Below are 22,963 nucleotides of genomic sequence, written 5' to 3'. Positions count from 1 at the left end.
CATGCAGGCGGAACATGGGAATCTCACGGTGCAACCTAGTGGTGGAGACCATAGGACGTGTTGACTTCCTTCTCCCACTTACTATAAATACTTTCTCAATTCCCCTTGTTATTGACTCATGCAAATACCTTCCGAATGGAGGACGCTCCCAGGGCGACACGAGGCCGAGCATGAATCTCACTGTGTGAATTTTACAGAGAGCGTGAAGAGAAAACGATGTATCTTATACACCATTTTCCTCCCACTAAGTATTTTATATGGTTGGGTATACTCATTACTTAAGTATATTCCGGCTAATTAAATATAACTTAAGTCTAGGTGATTTTTCTAAATCTTAAATCACTTAAGCATGCTCATAAAACTCGGCTAACTAAGCTCAAGTACTGGTCCGATCTCCAGGTAGTAGGTGTTCCGTAAACCGTCAACTTAAGTACCTTCAGCCTTAGACAAGATCGTGCCAGGTGAGCTTTCTCGTAACCGCAATTTTATAAGACATCGACCCCTTTTAACTGTTAAAATTGATCGTGCTCGGTTCTTAACCCTTAGTGAGCATGCTGTTATCTTTATTATAGATTTTAACGTCTACCTCATTTTATGACGTTGAAAATAACCTATAACATGCTTTATATAACAATTTATATAATCATCCATTCCATGCAATAATATAACAATTTATATCTATCACTCATGGAACCCTAAGACATGCATACTATACATTATAACACTTATAACATACTTGGAATGCATGAAACATGCTTAGCCTATGGTGGGATTTTAAATCTATATGACATACTTTATGCATATACATTTACTATTTAATTAAAACATACATTCATAATGCATAATTAATTAAACACACTAAAGTGGGTTGGTTTTGGCATTTTAAAGCAAGCAATTAACTAAATTATTACATTAATAACTAAAAATAACTTGAGCCGCTCCCGACGATCACGAACTGGACCAACCAACTCTTAAAAACGTTCAATCGGTCCCCAACGACAGAAAAAACACCCGAACCGCCTCTTCCATCCTCTTCGGTTCAGCTTGCTTATCTCTTCCATTTTCGATCAATTACAACCTAAAGTGGACTCTAATGACTTTATAAAAATTACAGACCTTTCTTCATTTATTAAAGCCCATACACCTTAGGCTTATTACAATAATTGTATCAAATGGAAGCATAAAAAAAATGCCAAAACCAAAACCATCCACTTTAGCAACCACAAATTTCATGCATGAAATGGTACCCACCATGATCAAATTAATGTAAATAAAGTGCCTAAAACTTGCTCTGATACCAATTGATGGTGTTAATATAACACATGCGGAAGCAATTTGGATCTTAGGCACTTTTAGAACATCAATTATTGTAAATGACTAGCATGTTCATAAGTATTAAAACTTAATGAGTTTAAATACTAACCTTTTGTAGTTCAAACTCCTTTTGCCTCACGAACCGATTTCGAACCACCACTAGTGTCTTCTCCACTATTCTCCGGCCTTAGAACGGGATTGTGGAATCCGGTGAGTGACTAAACTTGGGAGGGATTTTGTATACGTGAAAGAGAGTGCTTGTGAGAGGTTTTTCATCAAGATGAAGAATCCCTTCCAAGTATCATGATCACTCTATTTAAAGAGTCAAGTTTGCATGTTCATGCAAACTTGAGATCACCAAATCTTGACACTTAAAATTCCACTCAAATGTTTGAGATTATGTGGCAAGCATGCATGTTTGAGTTAACCAAATTTTGACACTCAAAATTCCACTCAAACTTGTGGGGTTTATTTGGCAAACATGCAAGTTTGGTTAAACCAAATTTTGACACCTCAAAATTCCACTAACATGATTTTTCCATTAGATGAAAGTCAACATTTTGACTTTCTTCATTTTAATTAGATGAAAGTCAACATTTTGACTTTCTTCATTTTAATTCAACAATTAATTTGAATAATGAATTTCAAATTAAAGTAACATTAAATAATTAATTAAACTATTTAATTAATATTTAATATTAATTCAAATGCCAATCCCAGTCAATTCCGACACATAATTGATTAAGATATTTAAATCTTATTTAAATATCTCAGATTCTCTCTTTTCGTTTATTTCGTAAATAAAATAAAATTGCGGTTAAATATATCGTATATATGTAACGCATATTCCCTAATTTGAATTCGAACACTTCGAACTCACTCGTCACACTGTTCTATGGTTTAGTCCGATATGAGCTAGCAGAGGGACCTAATGGACCTATAGATCATGGGCTCCAACGATTCAAGATTAACCGATTAAACTCATTAACCTGGTTAACCAACATTCGTTAACTACTAGGACACTCCACTATAGCCTAGTAGTTGCACTCCCCTCACTATAGATATATTTCTGTCCATCTGATATAACCATGATTAGTAAGTCGATCCTTCACAGGTTGTTCGTAACTAGAGTTGGGTCAATTTACCGTTTTACCCCTGAAGTTACTTCTTGTTCCTTATGTCTCACTGATCCTCTAATAAACAATTGGTTTGTGGTCCAACCAGTAAACCGAATCCCTCTCAGGCCAATGAGAGGGTGGGGCCCCTTGTTCAAGACCTGGAGTCAGTGCTTAAGGGAACTACCTTTCTTCTATCCCTAAAAGTGGGTAGGAGTGAATTCCGTCTTGCACCCCACGTCCCCAGCCATTCACCCAGTCTTACCCCTGAAATGGGAGGCCTGTTGAGTCGGCGAACTAGAGCCACTCTCACCCATGCAAATCTAAGGATAATTCCGAATAAACAGGAGTTCATGGTTAGCTCAGGATTAAAACCGAGTTACCTAGGTTATCGAATGAAAAGAAAATCAGTCTCAACAGTAAACGACTTTATAAAGTGAGAGTGGTTTTCTTCATGGTCCGATCTTATGCAATACTCATTGCATAGGACGCCCCCACTCACATGTCTCCACATGCACAATTTAGTGATCGCATTGTTTATATCATATACAAAAGTGGGCCGCATCCATAGTGTCCCCAGAATAAGGTACTCAGCCTTATCCTTATACTATAGATCATTTTGACTATATACTTGAACTTGATCCACTCTTATGTCTCTACATATAGTTCAAGTAGTCATACTATAGCCAGAGTGTTCTTAGTTTATTGGATTTAGATTAATGATCGTAAAGTTCACTTTATTCAATAACAATTTTTTCTGAATAAACAACAATAATAACTTTATTGAAAATAGAATATATCTTTGTTTACAAACTATGAGTTTTAGGACATAAAACCCAACAATCTACTAGCGGTGGGTTTTAGCTGTTACAAATGGTATCAGATCTAGTCATCGAACGATATGCTAGCGAGGACGTTGAGGGCTCAAGGTTGATGGATTGTGAAATCTCACATCGATTGAAGAGGGGAACGAAACATTTCTTATAAGGGTATGGAAACCTCTCTTTGGCTAACGGCGATACGTAACAAGCAAAAATGGATAATATTTACTAGCGGTGGACTTGAACTATTACAAATGGTATTAGAACCAAACACCAGACAATGTGCTAGCGAGGACATTGGGCCTCCAAGAGGGGTGGATTGTGAAATCCCACATCGGTTGGAGAGGGGGAACGAAACATTTATTATAAGGGTATGGAAACCTCTCCCTAGTTAACGGCCATATGTAACAAGCCAAAACGGATAATTTCTACTAGCAGTGAGCTTGAGCTATTACAAATGGTATCAGAACCAGACACCGAACGATGTGCTAGCAAGGACGTTAAGGCCACAAGGTTGGTGGATTTTGAAATCCCACATTGATTGGAGAGGGAAACGAAACATTTCTTATAAGGGTATGGAAACCTCTCCCTAGCTAACGGTGATACGTAACAAGCCAAAACGGATAATATCTACTAGCTGTAGACTTGAGCTGTTACAAATAGTATTAGAATCAGACATCGGAGAATGTGCTAGTGAGGACATTCGACCCCAAGGAGGGGTGGATTGTGAGATCTCACAACCATTTGAGAAAAAAACGAAACATTCGTTGTACAAGTGTTGAAATCTCTCTCTAGTTGGCTAACTACTGTGAGTAATAAATGAAAGCAGACAATACCTACTAGCAATAGACGAGCGTTGTTTCGTTAATTTATGATCATAAATTTTTTAATTTAAATATATCTAGAGGATTAAAACTAAATGATTATCAAACATGCTTTAAAAAAGTATTTTTTATTTTTTATTTTTAATGTACAAAATTTATCTAATATAAACCAACTTAAACAACTCAAATATAGATTTTTTTTTTCAATAATAATTTTTTTTAAAAAAAACTATTTTAAAAACAATAGGGAAAAAGGCTTTATCAAAGGCTACCATACTGGATTGGGCCTGGGCCTGGGCCTTCTCAGATTCCGTAAGGCCCACAATAGCCCGAGGCTCCCACGTGGCATCCTGACCATCCGTCCATTTGACAAGATACTCATCGTCCCCATTCCCTAAGCCTCTTCTGAACCACCGCCTCCGCCACCGCGCATTCCAACTCAGCTTCAAAATCCGCCACCAATTCCGCCGCAATCAACCCCACATTCACCCACTCATTATCCTCTCCGTCCTTCCATTTCACCAAATACTCCAAATCCTCTCCCTTCCCCCTTCTCCCCAGCAATTTCTCCACCTCCGCGTACTCAAAACACACCTTCTCCACCGCTCCGATCACTCTCTCCAGCCCCACTCTCCTCACGAAATGAACCCTCGGCGTGGCTTTCAGTATCCCTTTTGCAAGACCCAACGGCGTCCGACCCTGATCATCTTCGATCTCCGGATCCGCCCCCAAATCCACCAACAACTCCACCGTCCCTGGTTTCACATACCCAGCCGCCATATGCAGCGCCGTGAACCCACCGCAGTAGTCACGGTGATCGAGATTCACACCGACCTCGGCTAACATTCTCACGCACGGCTCTGACCCAAGCCCAGCGACGAAGAGCAGAGCGGTTCTGCCATCTCCGTCAACGGAATCGAAATCGCGGCCGTCGGCGGCGTCTATGAGGGATTTTAATGCGGATTCGTCGGCTTTCTTGGCAGCAATCCACCAAGGGGCTTCGTAGTCTGCGACAATGTGTTTAGCAATGAAATTGGAGGCGACCCATGTTGGGGAATACCCGTCTTTCCATTTGATTAGATACTCCATCCCGGCGGCGTCGGACCGAGCTCGGCTTCCGATGATGGCATCGACCTGGCCGTGGGATTCATTGTCCTCTGGTTTGTGAGTCCGTTGTGCGTGGTGCTTATTGGTTTGGAGGGCGTAGTGTGTGAAACATTTGAAGTTGCGGCGGAGATTGAGATGGGGAATCCGAGAGGGGGATGGGAGAGGTTGCTTGGGGCGGAGAGACTGGTCGTCCATGGGGAAATTCGCGGCGGCGGTGCGGCGGGGAAATGTGGCCGTGAAGAAGAAGAAGAAGAAGAAAGGCCACCGGATTCATGGCCGGAGGATTCCAAATTTCGTGGTGTTTAGTTTTTTCTGTTCAAGCCAGTTCAGGCCAGAGTTCAGGCCGTTGTGTTGTGACCATGGATGGTAGTGGGCTGTTAGGATAGGCCCAGCCTTTGAGCATGGAATTCTAGTACTAATAACCAAATTCAAATTCTTCCAACAATAAACGGTTCAAATAACATAAAATACAGTATAAAAATCTCTCGCTAAAGTACCTGTTTTAAAAATGTGAGGTTGACCGTGATATGTGACGAATTAAAGCGGACAATATTTGCTAATGGTGGACTTGGGTTGTTACAAATGGTATTAGAGTTAAACACCGAGTGGTGTGCCAACAAGGACGCTGAACTCCCAAGAAGGATAAAGTGGTGTGCCAACAAGGACGTTGAACTCCCAAGGAAGGTAAATTGGGTACTCTATAAGAGTATAGAAACTTCTCCTTAATCTTTTGATCGTCATCTACATGCCTTCAAATTTCATTACCTATGAAAAATTCCACCTGTAACGGCCCAGATCTACCGCTAGCAAATATTGTCCTCTTTGGGCTTCCCTCAAGACTTTAAAACGCGGGGGAATGTTTCTACACCCTTATAAATGGTGATTTGTTCTCTTCCCCAACCAACGTGGGACATCACAATCCACTCTCTTTTTGGGCCTAGCATCCTCACTGGCACTCTTTTCTTCCTCCAATCGACGTGGGACCACCCCAAATCCACCCCCCTTTGGGGCCCAGCATTCTTAATGGCACACCGTCTCGTGTCTACCCCCTTCGGAGAACAGCGAGAAGGCTAACACATGGTCCGGTGTCTCCAACTAATGTGGGACATCACACTACCCATTACAAAATCGAGTCAACCATATTAATATAATAGCCCGAGCCTACCATTAGCAGATATTGCCCTTTTTAGATTTTCCTTTTCAAACTTCCCCTCAAGATTTTTAAAAATGTGTCTGCTCGGGAGAGATTTATACATCCTTATAAATAATGTTTCGTTCTCTCTCTAACTAACGTGGGATTTCATAATCCACTTCTTTCGGAACCCAACGTCCTCGGTGACACTCGTTCCTCTCTTCAATCTATGTAGGATTTCACAATTAACCTATACTACAAACATAAAAGCTCTAGATAGAAAGTAAAATAGATAGTGGGCGGAGAATATGATGCAAGCTATCAAACTCGGTTTTAAGTCAAACTTATCATGTCAACTTGATCTACCAACATTTTTAAATTCCACTTTTTTATTTTAAACAAATCAAATCAATTTCTCGACCTCAAAAATCTTTAATCCCTTTGTTGAGAGCATATGTCTTAATCAGTTGAATTATTCTTTTAACTATTACCTGATTTTCAATTACAAAACATTTTATACAACTTAACTAATCAATCTATATTTATTTCTCAAACAGTCGAACTATATTCATTTGTTATATTTATTTAGATCCAACGAGTTGAATCACATATTTATGTTTATTTGGTCTATAAATTTTAAAAAACGTTTAATATAACCTTAAATTTTTAATTTTGTGCCCAATATATTTCAATTTCATTTCTTTACTGTCTACTATGTTCTTAACCTATTTTACATTTTTGTCCAAATTTTAGACCGTCTATTAGATATAAAATTTAAATTTATGCCTTATAGACCCATTAATTATTGAATTTATTTTAAATTCGGAACCTGTAAAATAAGAATATTCACATGACATGATAATCCGACCAACCTAGATTACCCAACCCAACCCATAAAGGGTTACATTTTTTTCGAATTAGGTTGAGTTGAATTTTTGGAAATTAAGAATTCGAATCGATATACGCGTCAATTTGACCAACCGAAAAATAGGGTTACAACCTAACCTAATCCTACCTTATTTATAAGATTATTATGAGCGCTAAAATATTTGACGTTTATCATCAATGTTATCGATGTTTTGTGACTTGTCAACGCTCGATATTTGAATTTTATGAAATTTTAGTTATTAATTTAACATGTATTATAGAGAAGTATAATTTTTTTTAAAAGAACAACCGGACAAATCGGATTAGGTAGAGTTATGAAATCTATTCGAATGGTTCGTGTCACCGACCCATTTATACTATAAAATCCTAAAAATTTATGACCTAAATCCACAAATTAATTTAGTTTCAAATTTTAGATCCCACCATTTCCATTGTGAACTTATCTCATCAAAACGACGTAGTTTTAAAGCAAAACCCACCAAATTTCCAAAAAACACACGGAAACTTCTGTCTCCACCACACTGGATCGCACCCTTCCGCGTACATACACACAAAATAAAATTCAACTCTTTGACGTCTCTCCTTCGATCTGAACCGTCGATCAATCCCCGACCCCACATCCCAAAAAACAATCCCCACCGTCAGATAAGGCCAGCTGGAAAGAAGGCGTGTTTGGCTGTGAATATTGTTCCAGCACATGAAAATTCCGTGTGTCGCGTCACAACTCACGGGGTTTCCACCGTTACCATCCAACCAAACCCCAAACGCGGCTTTATAATTTATTTTCCTTTTTTTTTCTATTTCCAACGTGGCACCTTCTTATTGGCTCACACTCCCCACCGCTTCCACTAATCACTCTCCATTTTGACTCTCATTAAGAAAAATAAATTAATTATTATCAATAATACGATGTTGTCTGAAAAATAATTTAAATATTATTTAGTTGACCTTAAAACCTATTCATATTATTAATTCCAGATCTGAAATCTATAATAAATATAAATCTGTTAGCATGTGGTGGTCAAAATCAAAATCAAAATCAAAATTAAATTAATTAAATTTTTTAAAGAAATAAAAATTATACCATTTATATTCACTCAAAAACCAAATTAAAAAAGCAATTTTGGAATTTTTTAATTGGTGAAGATATTATATAAATAAAAATTAAAAAATTTAAAATGGGAAGTATAAGTTAATAAATACTATATTAAATTAAAAATTAAACCCTTTAATTTTTTAACCTTGTATTTAATAAAATCATAAATAAATGAGATTTATTAAAATATCGCGATTATTAGATATAAGATCTAAAGTTTCAAAGCTTAATTAAAAATAATGCAAATTTATATTAATAGTATCGATTTTCAATTTTGTATCTAATATATATTTATATATTTTTTAAAAATAGATAAAATTGATGGAAGACTTATTATATACTAAAATTAATAATTAAGATTTATTTTATTATAAGAGACTTAATCATTTTTTTTTCTTTAAAAGTGACATATAATGTAAAATTTAAAATCTCGGGTTCGAATCAAATAAAAATTTAAATAACAAAAAAAAAAAAGTGTAAGCATCAGACATGGTCTCTATTCTAGACAATATAAACACAACGAGTAAAATCACGTCGAAAAAAAAAAACAGACTTTTCTCGACGCTATAAAAAATACTCCAAATTTAACCATTTATCAGATAAAAATTAAAAAAAAATGGAAAGTAATTAAAGATTAAGACACCCATAAAAGATGCAATGTATTAAATAATTTTTAATATGGAATGAAAATAATTTTTATTTAATATATAGTTTTTAAAGGAATTGAAAATGAGTTAATAGATTATTCAGATTATTTTCTAAATATTATTAATAATAAAAAGGAAATAAAATAACAGCGGAGTCTTTTTCCTACGTGGAAAACAGTTAAATCTTCGCTGTAATAACCGCGGCTACTCCACGCCACGCCACGTCACCAAGCTTCCTCTCTCTTTCCCATTTTCCATTTAAATTAATTTAATTAAATTAAATTAAATATTATAAGGAATTAAAAAATGTATATAAATCTTTGGAAGTGGCGTTTGGGGTTATTATATAATGCTCCATTTGTTTCTTCATCAGTTACCCATTTTCTGTAAACTGAAACCCATTAAAATTCAGTCCTTTTCTCTCTCTAGAATCCATTAAAGACTCCATTTTTTTTTGCTTTGAAGCTCCAAAAATGGCACCAAAACCAGCTCAATTATGGTGTTTTTATGTTGCTATGGCTCTGGGATTCATCGGCATTGCCATTGCTGATAGCCCTTATCGATTCTTCGATTGGAATGTCACCTACGGCGATATCTATCCTCTCGGCGTTCGCCAACAGGTTCGAGATCCAGTTCACCATAACTAAATTTAGCCCGCTTAAGCTTTTGAGTTCAGTGGTGATTTAATTTTGTATCGTGTTGATTTTGTAGGGGATTTTGATCAACGGGCAGTTTCCGGGACCGGAGATTTACGCCGTTACGAATGATAATCTTTATATCAATGTTCATAATAGTCTCCCGGAACCATTTCTTCTGTCTTGGTTAGTCTTCTTCTTCTTCTCTCTCTCTTTCTCTTTTTCAGAAGGTGGAATAGTTTTGTGATGAAGAAAGGAATGTTTACATAATTTATATTTATTTTTATTTAATTTTAAAAACCACCGTTGAGCGTTTTAATACGCGTATTTTAGTTAGCACTCCACCATCCTTGGAGCCCAACATCCTCGCTCGCACCGTCTGATGACGGCCACTGATACCATTTATAACCGTTCAAGCCCACTGTTGGTAGATATTGTCACTCTGTCATGTATTCAAATTTTTTAAAAATTAATTAACATACTATATATAAATTATATATAAATTTAATTTAATGGGTTTTCTAATTTATTTTTGGAAAATATTTTAATTTTTGAAATGTGGGGAGGAATTTAAAAATATTATTTTGGAAATGTGTGATAAGGAAATAAAATAAAGAGGGAATTAGAAAAAATTATTAAAAAAATAAGGTGGAAAAATGGAATTTTAATTTAATTTATAATTTTATTATAATAATTAAAAAAATTAGATCGTAATTTGGAAGAACAAGACAACACGTGAGAAGAGAATAAAATGTAATTTTAACTTTATGCTCCAAAGTCGCTTTAAAGCTTTATTAATTTTCCTTGTGGAAAACGTAACCGAGGGATTAGGTAACGTTATCCACGCCCAGTAAAATAATTAAAAAGAAAAAAAGAAAAGGAAAATACAATTGGATCTTGGGCCCATTTAATTTGGGCCTCTTTAATTTTGGGCCTACGGTTCGGCCCATTAAAATTAACCGCGCTTTTATGAATCTTACGTAGGAATGGAGTTCAACAGAGGAAGAATTCGTACCAAGATGGAGTGTACGGAACAACCTGCCCAATTCTGCCGGGGAAGAACTTCACCTACAGAATTCAGGTGAAGGATCAGATCGGAACTTACTTCTATTTTCCCTCTCTTGCATTCCACAAGGCTGCCGGTGGATTTGGAAGTATTAGAGTACTCAGCCGCCCACTCATTCCGGTTCCCTTCCCGGAGCCCGCTGCTGATTACACCCTCCTCATCGGCGACTGGTACACCGCCAATCACTCGGTAATGAACGGTTCGAATTTCGTGGCTAATGTAGAAGTTTGGATGATTTCATTATTGTTTTCTGATTTCGAGGGATTTGTTTTGATTAGATTTTGAAAATCATCTTGGATGGTGGTCACAGACTCCCTAACCCTAATGGAATTGTCATCAATGGTCGTGGTCCGCTAGCTACCACGTTCACCGTTGAAAAGGGTAATTTGAGATTTGGATTCATTTTCTAATGTGCTTTGTGGAATGGAATGAGATCATTTATGGGATTTTTGAAAATTCTTTTGCAGGCAAGACTTACAGGTTTAGAATAACGAATGTTGGGCTTCAGCATTCGCTGAATTTCAGGGTTCAAGATCATGAGATGACGCTTGTTGAAGTTGAAGGCACCCACACAATGCAGAATACTTATTCCTCCCTTGATGTTCATGTGGGTCAATCTTATTCTGTGCTCATCACTGCGAATCAGCCATCTCGTGATTTCTATATTGCTGTATCAACACGGTTTGCTTCCAAGATTCTCAACTCCACTGCCATTCTTCATTACAGCGACTCCACCACCTCTGTTTCTGGTCCAATTCCTGGTGGACCAACCAATGAAATCGATTGGTCTCTTAACCAGGCTCGTTCTGTCAGGTATTGTCCATTGAATCCTTCCCTTTTTACTTCCTGTTTCAGAAACAAATGGTAATTGCTTAAGAATTTGATACTCTTAGTATAATGTAGCTTATATCTTTGTTTTTCTGTGTCTTTAGGACTAATCTCACTGCTAGCGGACCGAGACCGAATCCGCAGGGCTCGTATCACTATGGTTTGATAAATATTTCCAGGACTATCAAGCTGGAGAGTTCAGCAGCTCTTGTCGATCGCAAGCAGAGATATGCTGTTAACAGTGTATCTTTCATTCCTGCTGACACGCCTCTTAAGCTTGCAGATTACTTCAACATTGATGGCGTTTTTCGCATTGGAAGTATCCCAGATTTTCCATCTGGCAAGAAAACGTACCTTGATACCTCAGTCATGGGAGCTGACTATAGAGCCTTCATTGAGATTGTCTTCCAGAACCACGAGAACATCGTACAGAGTTGGCATCTTGATGGATACTCCTTCTGGGTTGTCGGGTAAGAACCATTTAATTGTTAAATCCAGCAATGTATGTCTTAAGAATGATCAAGTATATATATTTCTGGTAATGTCTTGTGGTATTGACTGAGCGAACTTCACTATTCCATAAATTACTCATTCAACACTAACTTATTGTTGCAGAATGGATGGAGGAGTTTGGACTCCTGCTAGCAGAGAACAGTACAATCTCCGAGATGCAGTTTCACGGTGTACGACTCAGGTATATTATCTCACCGTTCTATGCGAGAAATTCGAATCACATCGATCGAGTTCGGTATAAAATCTGATTGGAACTGTAAGGTAATGAAATTTTTATTGGTCATTTGTAGGTATACCCAAGGTCATGGACAGCCATTTATGTTTCACTTGACAATGTTGGAATGTGGAATATAAGGTCAGAGTTTTGGGCAAGACAATACCTTGGACAACAATTTTATCTCAGAGTTTACACACCCGTTAAGTCCTTGAGGGATGAGTACAATGTTCCAGATAATGCTCTCCTTTGTGGGAAGGCTGCCGGCAGAAGCACAGCAACTCCATAAACACCTGCTATCATGATGAACAACTCATTCTTTCAATTGAGGTTTGGGCTCGCAAACATCCCATTTGCACCCGTCTCCAGTATTTTTCTAAGCACACTTCATTGCCATTTTCTTCATATTGTATTTGGCTTTCTTCCTCTGGTTTAATGTTGCTTCCAATTAACAAGTATACAGTAGAAAGAATAAGGAGAGGAACATTCTGCTGTGATGCTAACCTGTTTACAAATTTATAAACTATAATGATCTTGATAAGTCTCAGCATGTTTTCCTCTCTTTCTTCTTCGTTGCTGCATACTTTCATTGTAATTTGAACACAATGTGAGAGAAGGAAGAAGGAAAAAGAAATTGTTTTAGTGAGTAGGATAGCAATTTTAGTAGTTCTTTTCCTTACTGTGAATTATTGTATCCCAATAAGAACATTGTTCGATATTCTTTATTTATTTTCAAGATCAGCCAGATTCCATATATCTCTCTCTCTGTCGCCCCCCCCCCCCCCCCCCNGAGATCCCACATCGGTTGGGGAGGAGAACGAAACATCCTTTATAAGGGTGTGAAAACCTCTTCCTAGCAGACGCGTTTTAAAAACCTTGAGGGGAAGCCCGAAAGGGAAAACCCAATGAGGAAAATATCTGCTAGCGGTGGGCTTAGGCTGTTACATATAATTTGTTTATGTGACGTTTAAGTTGTCAGAAAATCCATAGTTCTGGTCTGTTCTTGTGGTATCTTGAAGGGCTGATTCTTCATTTTTCCACAATCCGATCTCAGCTTTGGGAGTCAGCACTGTAAGAAGATCCTTTCTTCCACTCTGCATTTTCTTCAAGTACTCTGGTTCTTCAAATAGCTTCACTATCTGCAATGTGTTCTATCACAGTGTTAGCTCTGACAGTGAAATTTTAATGCAGGGGAAGAGTTTTCTTTACAGTTTCCATTGTTGGTCGTCTTGATGACGAGTGCAAGAGGCAGAGGCGGGCGACAATCATCATCATTTCCATCACTTCATGGTTGTAGTCTTCCTTCAAATTTGGATCAATTAAATGTTCTGCTAAGTTACAGCCTAGTAGGGACCTTGCCTGTGGATTGGTATGATGAAATAGCGTAAATATCATGCAGATAAGGAAACTCCGGATTGAAAGCTACCCGAAATGTTCAGTTCTTCGTTTCCTTACCCAGAAAACTAAGCTTCTACGGTTTGTCTGCTCTGTCTGAATTGCATCTTTCCCAGTGATGAGTTCCAAAAGTACGACGCCATAGGAATAAACATCGACTTTCTCGTTAACTTTTCCAATCATCAAGTACTCCGGGGCTAAGTAGCCGAACCTCCCAATCTCAACTTGTGTTGAGTCCTCTTGAACTTCCTGAAGTACCATTGCTTCGCCGAAGTCTGATAACTGAAAATGTGAGAAGTTACAGAACATATCTCAGAGATAATACAGCTTAAAGAAAGGAGAAATGGGAACTGACTTGTGGTTGGCACTGATCGGAGAGCAGAATATTGGATGATTTTATGTTTCTATGAATAATCGGAGGGCTGCAAGAATGATGAAGATACTTCAATGCCTTCGCGACCCCGATCGCAACTTGCACTCGATCAGTCCATTTGAGTTTCCCCAAATGCTGCATCAAGTTTCCTTTCAACTGATTGTACACAACCGCTCGGATCTCCTCACGGTTACAACAGCCTACAATCTTAACAATGTTTTCGTGTCTCAGACCAGCCAACATTTCGATCTCTCGAAGTAGAACTTCCGACGAAAACTGTTTGGTTTGGACCTTCACAGCTACGAACTGCCCATCCTCGAGCTTCGCACTATACATTTTAAAGCACACACCCTCTCCAATCAACATCACAGGGCTGAAGTTCTTGGTTGCAAAAGCAATCTCTTGGGGTGTGAAAAGCCTGACAGAATGCTTCAAATCGACATGGCTCAGCTTCTCGAATGCAAATGTGGGGACTGGTCTCTGAGATCCTTCTGGTTGCACTGATGGTAATGGTGAGGAGGAAGAAGAAGAAGAAGATGATGATGATTCAGTCAATGGGTTTGGTGAATGATGGGCTGAAGATGACAGGGGAGCTTTGAGGATTGGCCTTGTGGAGCCTTCTTGAGAAGTGCCCTTCATTTGGACTTGAATCTTCCCTCTGTTGTCCATTACCATAAGGGTACAAGTTGGGGGCAGCCCTTTCAAGCATGTTTTAACAACTGAATCTTTGGGACTGCATAACTAATTACATCTCATGTGAGGGACTAAAATGCAAATATCTTTCGATAGTTTTGAAACGTTTGTGAGAAGCCAGAAGTAATATTGCAACTTTTGAAGTAGGAAGTTAAAATTTCATACCCCAAAGTGGTGGTTCCGAGAACAAGAATGGTCGCAAAGTTGAGTCGAACCTGATGGGTCAATTCTAAAATGTAGGATTCTCCTTCACAAATCCGAACTTGAAAATCGACCTGAAAAACCATCATTCGATCAACAAAACAAAACCCCTTCAGCTCCTATTACAAAAACGTAAAATTTATTCGCCGTTTTCGACCTGCTTGGATTTGCAGAGATCTTCATGAATATGAAAAGTATTGGGATTGAAATTCTCATTCGGCTCTCGAACATGAACAGCCACCACATTATCCCCTGTTCTTACCACCACCACTAGCATTCGCAGCAGAATCTCTCTGCCGGAGTTTGCAGAGTTCAAGCCGACGATGATCGTTCTCTTCTTGGTCGCCGCCGATTTGGTTTTCACAAGAGACAGCATTTTTGTTTTTCTTTCTTTTTGAGATCAGCCGGCGGCGGAGAGAGAATCAAAAGCTGAAGAATTGCCATGGATTTAATAATAATGGAAGCTGATTAGTTGAAGTAATGGTGTGGTGGCTAAAACAGTTTTGAGAGTTGGAACACAGTGAAGTGGATTATTGAAGTAGCTGGAATATCTCAATCAAATTGGATGACCCTTCTTCAATGGGGCAGCCCTCCATTTATGAGGTGCCTTCGCTACTTGCCTAATTTAAAGAAGTGTTCTTAGCATCGTGCTTGTTATTAGAAACTACACAACAACATTGTTGGTTCGGTGACAAATAAAATGAATTTTGGGGTAAGAACGGGTGGAGAAACTACTCGATAACCAAATGTTGAAGAACAAGATAGGTGTAGCTCATTTGATATTGAGTGAGTACTCGAAGTTGCTTTCACCCAAGTTCAAGTAGTCAAGGACAGGTATCTGTGAATTTATCAACTTCGAGTACTTACACGTCCTTAACTTTGTGAGCAAGATTCACCTCGTCCCCGAGCCAACGAGACGACAAATAGAAAAAGAAGATAAAAGTACACAAAACATAACTGAACCACATCATGAAACAGCACATAACAGAGGGCATTAAAGCTCATATTTTTCTTGCTTTTGTTCATTCACAAGACAAGTAACAGCTCCCACCTTAAATACTTTCCAACAAGAAGCACTTGCATCTTTATACCCAAAGAGGCATTAAACACTTCTTCTAGCTCGAAAAAGATAAGAGCATAGAGTACCGATGTAACAATCCAAGCTCACCGCTAGCAAATATTATCATCTTTTGGGCTTTCACTCAAGGTTTTTAAAGTACGTCTACTGGGAAGAGTTTCCACACCCTTATAAAGAATACTTTGTTCCTCTCTTCAACCAATATGAGATCTCACAATCCATCCCATTTCGGGCCCAACGTCCTTGCTAGCACTCATTTCTCTCCAATTGATGTGGGATCTCACAATCCACCCCTCTTCAGGGCCCAGTATTCTCGCTGACACACCATACACCACCCTGTGTCCACCCCCTTGGAGGCCCAGCGTCCTCGCTGGCACACTACCTGGTGTTTAGCTCCAATACCATTTGTAACAGCTCAAATCCACTGCTAGCAGACATTTGTCCTCTTTGGACTTTCCCTTTCGAGCTTTCCCTCAAAGTTTTTAAAACGGGTCTACTACTCTTTGGACTTTCTCTTTCGAGCTTTCCCTCAAAGTTTTTAAAACGGGTCTACTAAGGAGAGGTTTCCACACCATTATAAAGAATGTTTCATTTCCCTCTCCAACCGATATGGGATCTCACAATAAAACACCTTGAGAGAGTAAAAGACTACGAAAACGCAGCCTCTAAAACCTCAAGGATCCATCATCCGTGAGCTCCATTCACTTCAAATGCATATGCACCAAAATAAGACAACTACATGGCCTGAATGAACATGACAGAAACCAAGGTCATAATATTAATACTTATTGTACAACACAGGACCCGAAACTATTTATATGCATTTACGAGAGTCCCGTGCCATAATATGCAGCAACAAACGAACGAAAGAACCATTAACAAACCAAAGATGATTCCAGGATACAACAGAAATGAAGAAGAAGCTTTAGTAAACAGGCTTAAAAGAATCAAGGGAAAGCTCGCCTGCCCCATGTTGATGGACATGGATCCACTCACTCTGCTGCAACCTACCACACAAAACATGAAAAAGCAGGCACGCTTTAAAGAGAGAGAGACAAGCAGGAATAACGTTTTTGAAACGTTTATGCATTAAGCTACCTGATTAAGAGGGTTGTCAGGAGACTTCTTCCATAGCTTCCATATCATGTCCTTGTACTGATTGTGGGTAAGACCTGGTTTTTCTTCCTTCAGCCTGGGGAGCTCAGCTTCTTCAAAAGCCTAATTATCAGGGGAAGAGGGGGAAAAAAGCATAAACTTTCAGCATGGAACATTATTTTTTTATAGGAAACAGCAGAATGTTCATTAACGAGATCAAAGAAAGCACATCAACAACGTAAGGAAAGTGTAACAGCCCAAGCTCACCGCTAGCAGATATTGTCATCTTTGGACTTTTCTTTTCGGACTTCCTCTCAAGGTTTTTAAAATGTGTCTGCTAGGGAAAGAATGCTTCGTTTTCCTCCCCAACCGATATGGGATCTCAAAATCCACCCCCTTTGGAGCCCGGCGTCCTCGCTGGCACTCGTTCCCTTCTCCAATCGATGTGAGACCCCTAATCCACCCCCCTTTGGGGCCAACGTCCTAGTTGGCACACAACTTCGTGTCCACCCCCTTTGGGCTCAGCCTCTTCACTAGCACATCGTCCGGTGTTTGGCTCTGATACTATTTGTAACAACCCAAACCCACCACTAGCAGATATTGTCCTCTTTAAGCTTTTCCCTTTCAGGCTTCCACTCAAGGTTTTTAAAACGTGTCTGCTAAGGAAAGGTTTCCACACCTTTATAAAGAATGATTCGTTTCCCTCTCCAACTGATGTGGGATCTCATAGAAAATTTAGTTGAGTCGCCCCCAATGGTTACAAAAATCTGTGCATGTAGAGCACTCGAACACACCCTAGACAACAACTAAGAATAGATATATTTTCTTGCCTAATCTGCCTCTCCTTTTCCTCATCTCTCTGTTTCAATTTTATCTCCTCATATGGCTTCACTCTTATTGAAGTCATTATTTCCTTTGATATTTCGTGCAATTCCAACAAAACCTTAGGAACTACTAGATCACCTCAAGGATGACTTCGATACGTAATGGGCCAAAGCAGACAATATTTACTAACAGTTGGCTTGAGCTATTACAGATGGTATCAGAGCTAGGCATTGAGCGGTGTGCCAAGGAGGACACTGGGCCAAGTAGGGGGTGGATTGTGAGATCCCACATTGATTGGAGAGGGGAACAAAACATTCATTACAAGTGTGTGGAAGCCTCTCCCTAATAGATGTCTTTTAAAACCATGAAGCTAATGACAATACGTAACGGGCCAAAGCAGACAATATTTACTAGCAGTGGACTTAGGCTGCTACAAATGATATCAAAGCTAGGCACCAAACAGTGTGCCAACAAGGACACTTATCCCCGTAGAGGGTGGATTGTGAGATCCCACATTGGTTGGAGAGGGGAATGAAACATTCCTTATAAAGGTATGAAAATCTCTCCCTAGTAGACGCGTTTTAAAATCTTGAAGCTATCGGCGATACGTAACAGGCCAAAGTAGACAATATTTACTAGCGGTTGGCTTCAGCTATTACATAACATATGCAGCATTCATATGACCAAGAATGTAAATAGACACCAGTTAAAAGGCTAACAAAGCTTCTACTTGTGTATGCAATCACAAGTAAATAGACACCAGTTAAAAGGCTAACAAAGCTTCTACTTGTGTATGCAATCACAAGTTGATCCTAGAATGAGCTTTCAATGACCCATTCTTCCGCTCAACCTATTACATCCAGATATCCATTTTCATGCATCCAATACTAATATTTTCGAGATAAACCCTCTTGAGTTCCCCACCAAGCACTAAGGAAATCTTCTAGCCTACAATTCTGGTTATAATTTGCAGCTGAAAAGGCTTAGCTAGCGATATGTTCCAACAAAAAGGATCATACAATCAACACACAAGCACACACAAACAGGGTTACAATTGCAAGCACAATGAGAAGCAATCGCACCTTAAAAGAGGCCTTAAGCCGTCGCTCAGGATGCCTATCCACCGGCAAATTATCCGCAACAGATATCTGAGCAATCGCATCTTCCAGCGTCCTGGCTTCAATAATCGAATCATCCCTATTAGTATTAGTAACCAGCACCATCCGCTCGTATTCCTCCTCCGCCGCCGTCCGGCTCTGCCTTTTCTTAGCCTCCTCAGCCTTCCTCTGAAGCTCAGCTTGCTCCTCCTCTCTGCGCTTCCTTAATTCAAGTTCGGTTACCTTAGGGACCGGAATCGAAACCCTATTCGCCTTTTTATCAGGCTTCTTTATCGCTTTCTCCAATTCCTTCTCCTCCTGTTCAGCCAAACGCCGTGCCTCCGCCTTGCGAGCGGCGGCCTCAGCACGCTTCTCCGATTCATCCTCCCGCTTCTTGGCTGCCCTGGATTTGGGACCCTCCGCTTCTTTCCAGTACTGATCCACCTTCTCCCGAGTCTCCCGCTCCTTGCGCTCCGTCTCAACGGCGCTCTTCCGTGCTCGCGCCGCCTCGGCTTTAGAAAAGCCTATTTGACAATGTTTACAATGAAAGTTACCAAATTCTCAAACTCTAGCTTGGCCACAAATCAAATACAGTAAGTCGTTCGTAGATCCATGTGATTTACTAGTGCATTCGATTTGCATTGGGTTAGGGTGGAGTTTTTAACCGGTTATCGTATTCCGGTCAGGTCATATCGGTTCCGGTTTTCGGTTTCTTCTTCTTTCCTTCCTGCTGTTTACCCCCATCTTCTTCGGCATCGTCGCCTTTTCCGATCTGAGATCGTCTCCGGCGAGGGCGAGGGCGACGACGAAATCGATCGAATGACACGAAATCGAGTATTCCACCGATTTCTATAAAAAAAAAAAGGCTTGCTCCACTTCGGCAATCGCTCTTTCCGCCACCACCCGCCGCCGAGCGCCACTTCTCTCCCCAGCCGTATAATTATAGCATCAATAAACAACTTAATTAATAAGAGAAAAATAAATATTCATACATGGAACTCACATAAACATGCAGACATACACAATTTAATTAAGTCTAGTTTGTCTTCTTTCGACCTGATTTCACAATCTCGAGCTTCAATTTTGCCATCTCGGGTCAATTAAACCCATCTTGACCTCGTTTTGTTGTGCCATCGATACGTATAAGTTAAATTAAATATTGAAAGACAACCTCAAACCAACATTAAAGTATTTAGAGACTCCGACCAAGAACAAATAAGTAGTTCAACGTTGGTTGGGTGAAAAAATTGTATAATGTATGATGTCGCATGACTCGTGGCCCCTGCGTTCTACGGTTGGCTAGTTGGAAGAATTGTATGACGTATGATATATGATGACGCGTGACTAATGGCCCTTGCATGCGTCATGATTCGGAATGTTATGCTATGCATGTTATGTGATGATCTATAATGCTATATGGTATGTATGTATGCGATGTCCTATAATGTCATGATATGTATGATATGAAAGTTATAAATCTACGAGAGTACTGTGACATAAATGAAAGAAAAAACGAAATGATTCTTATTCTGAAAATCTTCCGGCTAAAATAATCTTTTTTTTTTAAAAAAGAAAATAGAAAAATGAAAGTTTTATGTCTTTTCATAGAGGTTGCTTTCTTACTTTACATTCCATTTTTAGAATTGCTTCCTTGAAGTTATTTGAAAATTTGATGCTTTCTTACTTTACTTTCCATTTTTTGAATTAATTCCTTGGAGTTGCTTCCTTTTTCAAGAGATCCCACACAAGATGTAGATGAGAACGAATGCTAGTAAGGACGTTGGACTCTGAAGGAGTTGGATTGTTAGATCTCACATCGGTTTGAGAGGTGAACGAAACATTTTTTTTATAACAGTGTGGAAACCTCTCCCTAGCAGATGCGTTTTAAAAACTATGAGACTGACGACAATACATAACAAGCCAAAGCAGACAATATCTGCTCGCGGTGGACTTGGGATGTTATAAATGGTATTAGAACCAGTCATCAGACCACGCGAGGCACCGGTTGGAGTAGAGCTAAACCATGTTCATAGTAGACACGTTTTAAAATCTCGAGGGGAAGTCTGGAAGGAAAAACTAAAAAAATACAATATGTGCTAGCGGTGAACTTAACAAGTAAACACAAATAAAATGCCGGGAACAAACATAATTCCTATAAACATGACAACACGTTTATAATCGAAGACTAAACCGAAACAATACGAAACGTTAGGGACAATAATCAATACATGAGATGTTGATCCAAGAACATCAACTTTTTTTTCCTTTTATTCTTTGTTTAAGGGAAGCATTGAATAATTGATTGGATAGCTTGAATGGGTGTAATGGAGTATCGACTATAACCAGCTGCATGAATAAGATATGCCCACTCTTCATGTGTTCTTTCCTTGCCTTTGTTGGTATAGGCCATCATCAATAGGTCAAACATCAATCCCACATCTGATTTATCTGTTCCTTCAATTACTGCTTCTATGATTATCACTTTCCCTTTGTTTTTCGAATCGCTTCCTTGCAGTTCTTCAAAATTTTAATACATTCTTCGTCGTCCCAATCGTGTAGAATACACTGTCATTTAACCACAAAAGTCACAAATATCGTAATACTAACTTGCGATAAAATCAATTTTGAATTTTCATATTAGAAATCAATCTCGAACATGATTTTAATACTTTTAAAATCAATTTGAATGAACGAAAATCGTTTTCAAAGTCTTTTACAAGTAGTATTAGAGCCAGATACACCCGACGGTGTGCTAGCAAGGACATTGGGCCTAGAAAGCTTAGTGTGCCAGCGAGGATGCTGAGCTGCAAAGGGGGTGGACACCGGGTAATGTGCTAGTGAAGGAGGGTGGATTGTGAGATCCCACATCGATTGGAGAGAAACGAGTGTTAGTGAGAACACTGGGCCTCGAAGNAACGAGTGTTAGTGAGAACACTGGGCCTCGAAGTGGGTTGGATTGTGAGATCTCACATCGGTTGGAGAGGTGAACAAAGCTATGACATCCCACATCGGTTGAGGAGGAGAACAAAACATTTTTTATATGGGTGTAGATGTTGGGTTTTATGTCCTAAAACTCATAGTTTGTAAACAAAGATATATTCTATTTTCAATAAAGTTATTATTATTGTTTATTCAGAAAAAATTGTTATTGAATAAAGTGAACTTTACGATCATTAATCTAAATCCAATAAACTAAGAACACTCTGGCTATAGTATGACTACTTGAACTATATGTAGAGACATAAGAGTGGATCAAGTTCAAGTATATAGTCAAAATGATCTATAGTATAAGGATAAGGCTGAGTACCTTATTCTGGGGACACTATGGATGCGGCCCACTTTTGTATATGATATAAACAATGCGATCACTAAATTGTGCATGTGGAGACATGTGAGTGGGGGCGTCCTATGCAATGAGTATTGCATAAGATCGGACCATGAAGAAAACCACTCTCACTTTATAAAGTCGTTTACTGTTGAGACTGATTTTCTTTTCATTCGATAACCTAGGTAACTCGGTTTTAATCCTGAGCTAACCATGAACTCCTGTTTATTCGGAATTATCCTTAGATTTGCATGGGTGAGAGTGGCTCTAGTTCGCCGACTCAACAGGCCTCCCATTTCAGGGGTAAGACTGGGTGAATGGCTGGGGACGTGGGGTGCAAGACGGAATTCACTCCTACCCACTTTTAGGGATAGAAGAAAGGTAGTTCCCTTAAGCACTGACTCCAGGTCTTGAACAAGGGGCCCCACCCTCTCATTGGCCTGAGAGGGATTCGGTTTACTGGTTGGACCACAAACCAATTGTTTATTAGAGGATCAGTGAGACATAAGGAACAAGAAGTAACTTCAGGGGTAAAACGGTAAATTGACCCAGCTCTAGTTACGAACAACCTGTGAAGGATCGACTTACTAATCATGGTTATATCAGATGGACAGAAATATATCTATAGTGAGGGGAGTGCAACTACTAGGCTATAGTGGAGTGTCCTAGTAGTTAACGAAT

The 22,963-nt window shown here is 39.1% G+C and overlaps 3 protein-coding genes and 2 pseudogenes across 3 annotated transcripts; 1 reads left to right on the top strand and 4 right to left on the bottom strand.

The window, feature by feature from the left end:
• Positions 1-4,215: 4,215 nt before the first annotated feature.
• LOC111776423 lies at positions 4,216-5,642 on the bottom strand (annotated as a pseudogene).
• A 3,668-nt stretch (positions 5,643-9,310) lies between these two features.
• Positions 9,311-12,954, top strand: LOC111811874 (L-ascorbate oxidase homolog). The gene is made up of 8 exons (XM_023698912.1): positions 9,311-9,564; positions 9,656-9,765; positions 10,564-10,834; positions 10,924-11,026; positions 11,113-11,458; positions 11,578-11,943; positions 12,089-12,167; positions 12,277-12,954. The coding sequence occupies exons 1-8, from the start codon at positions 9,418-9,420 to the stop codon at positions 12,487-12,489; spliced, it is 1,635 nt and encodes a 544-aa protein (XP_023554680.1). The 5' UTR covers positions 9,311-9,417; the 3' UTR covers positions 12,490-12,954.
• Positions 12,955-13,088: 134 nt separating this feature from the next.
• LOC111811875 (probable serine/threonine-protein kinase PBL25) lies at positions 13,089-16,119 on the bottom strand. The gene is made up of 6 exons (XM_023698914.1): positions 15,020-16,119; positions 14,827-14,936; positions 13,951-14,701; positions 13,656-13,877; positions 13,410-13,559; positions 13,089-13,339 (listed from the first exon to the last, which is right to left on the bottom strand). Exons 1-6 carry the CDS (start codon positions 15,236-15,238, stop codon positions 13,157-13,159), a joined length of 1,635 nt encoding a protein of 544 aa, XP_023554682.1. The 5' UTR covers positions 15,239-16,119; the 3' UTR covers positions 13,089-13,156.
• A 576-nt stretch (positions 16,120-16,695) lies between these two features.
• On the bottom strand, positions 16,696-19,938 carry LOC111811485 (coiled-coil domain-containing protein 124-like). Its single transcript, XM_023698355.1, has 4 exons — positions 19,687-19,938; positions 18,943-19,473; positions 17,039-17,158; positions 16,696-16,947 (listed from the first exon to the last, which is right to left on the bottom strand). Exons 1-4 carry the CDS (start codon positions 19,711-19,713, stop codon positions 16,933-16,935), a joined length of 693 nt encoding a protein of 230 aa, XP_023554123.1. The 5' UTR covers positions 19,714-19,938; the 3' UTR covers positions 16,696-16,932.
• Positions 19,939-21,221: 1,283 nt separating this feature from the next.
• LOC111811482 overlaps positions 21,222-22,963 on the bottom strand; it is a 17,779-nt pseudogene continuing 16,037 nt past the window's right edge.

The sequence above is a fragment of the Cucurbita pepo genome, chromosome LG15 (assembly GCF_002806865.2).
Source record: "Cucurbita pepo subsp. pepo cultivar mu-cu-16 chromosome LG15, ASM280686v2, whole genome shotgun sequence".
Lineage (NCBI taxonomy): Eukaryota > Viridiplantae > Streptophyta > Magnoliopsida > Cucurbitales > Cucurbitaceae > Cucurbita > Cucurbita pepo.
The sequence above is the reverse complement of the archived record's forward strand: the minus strand, read 5'-3'. Positions and strand labels throughout refer to the sequence as shown.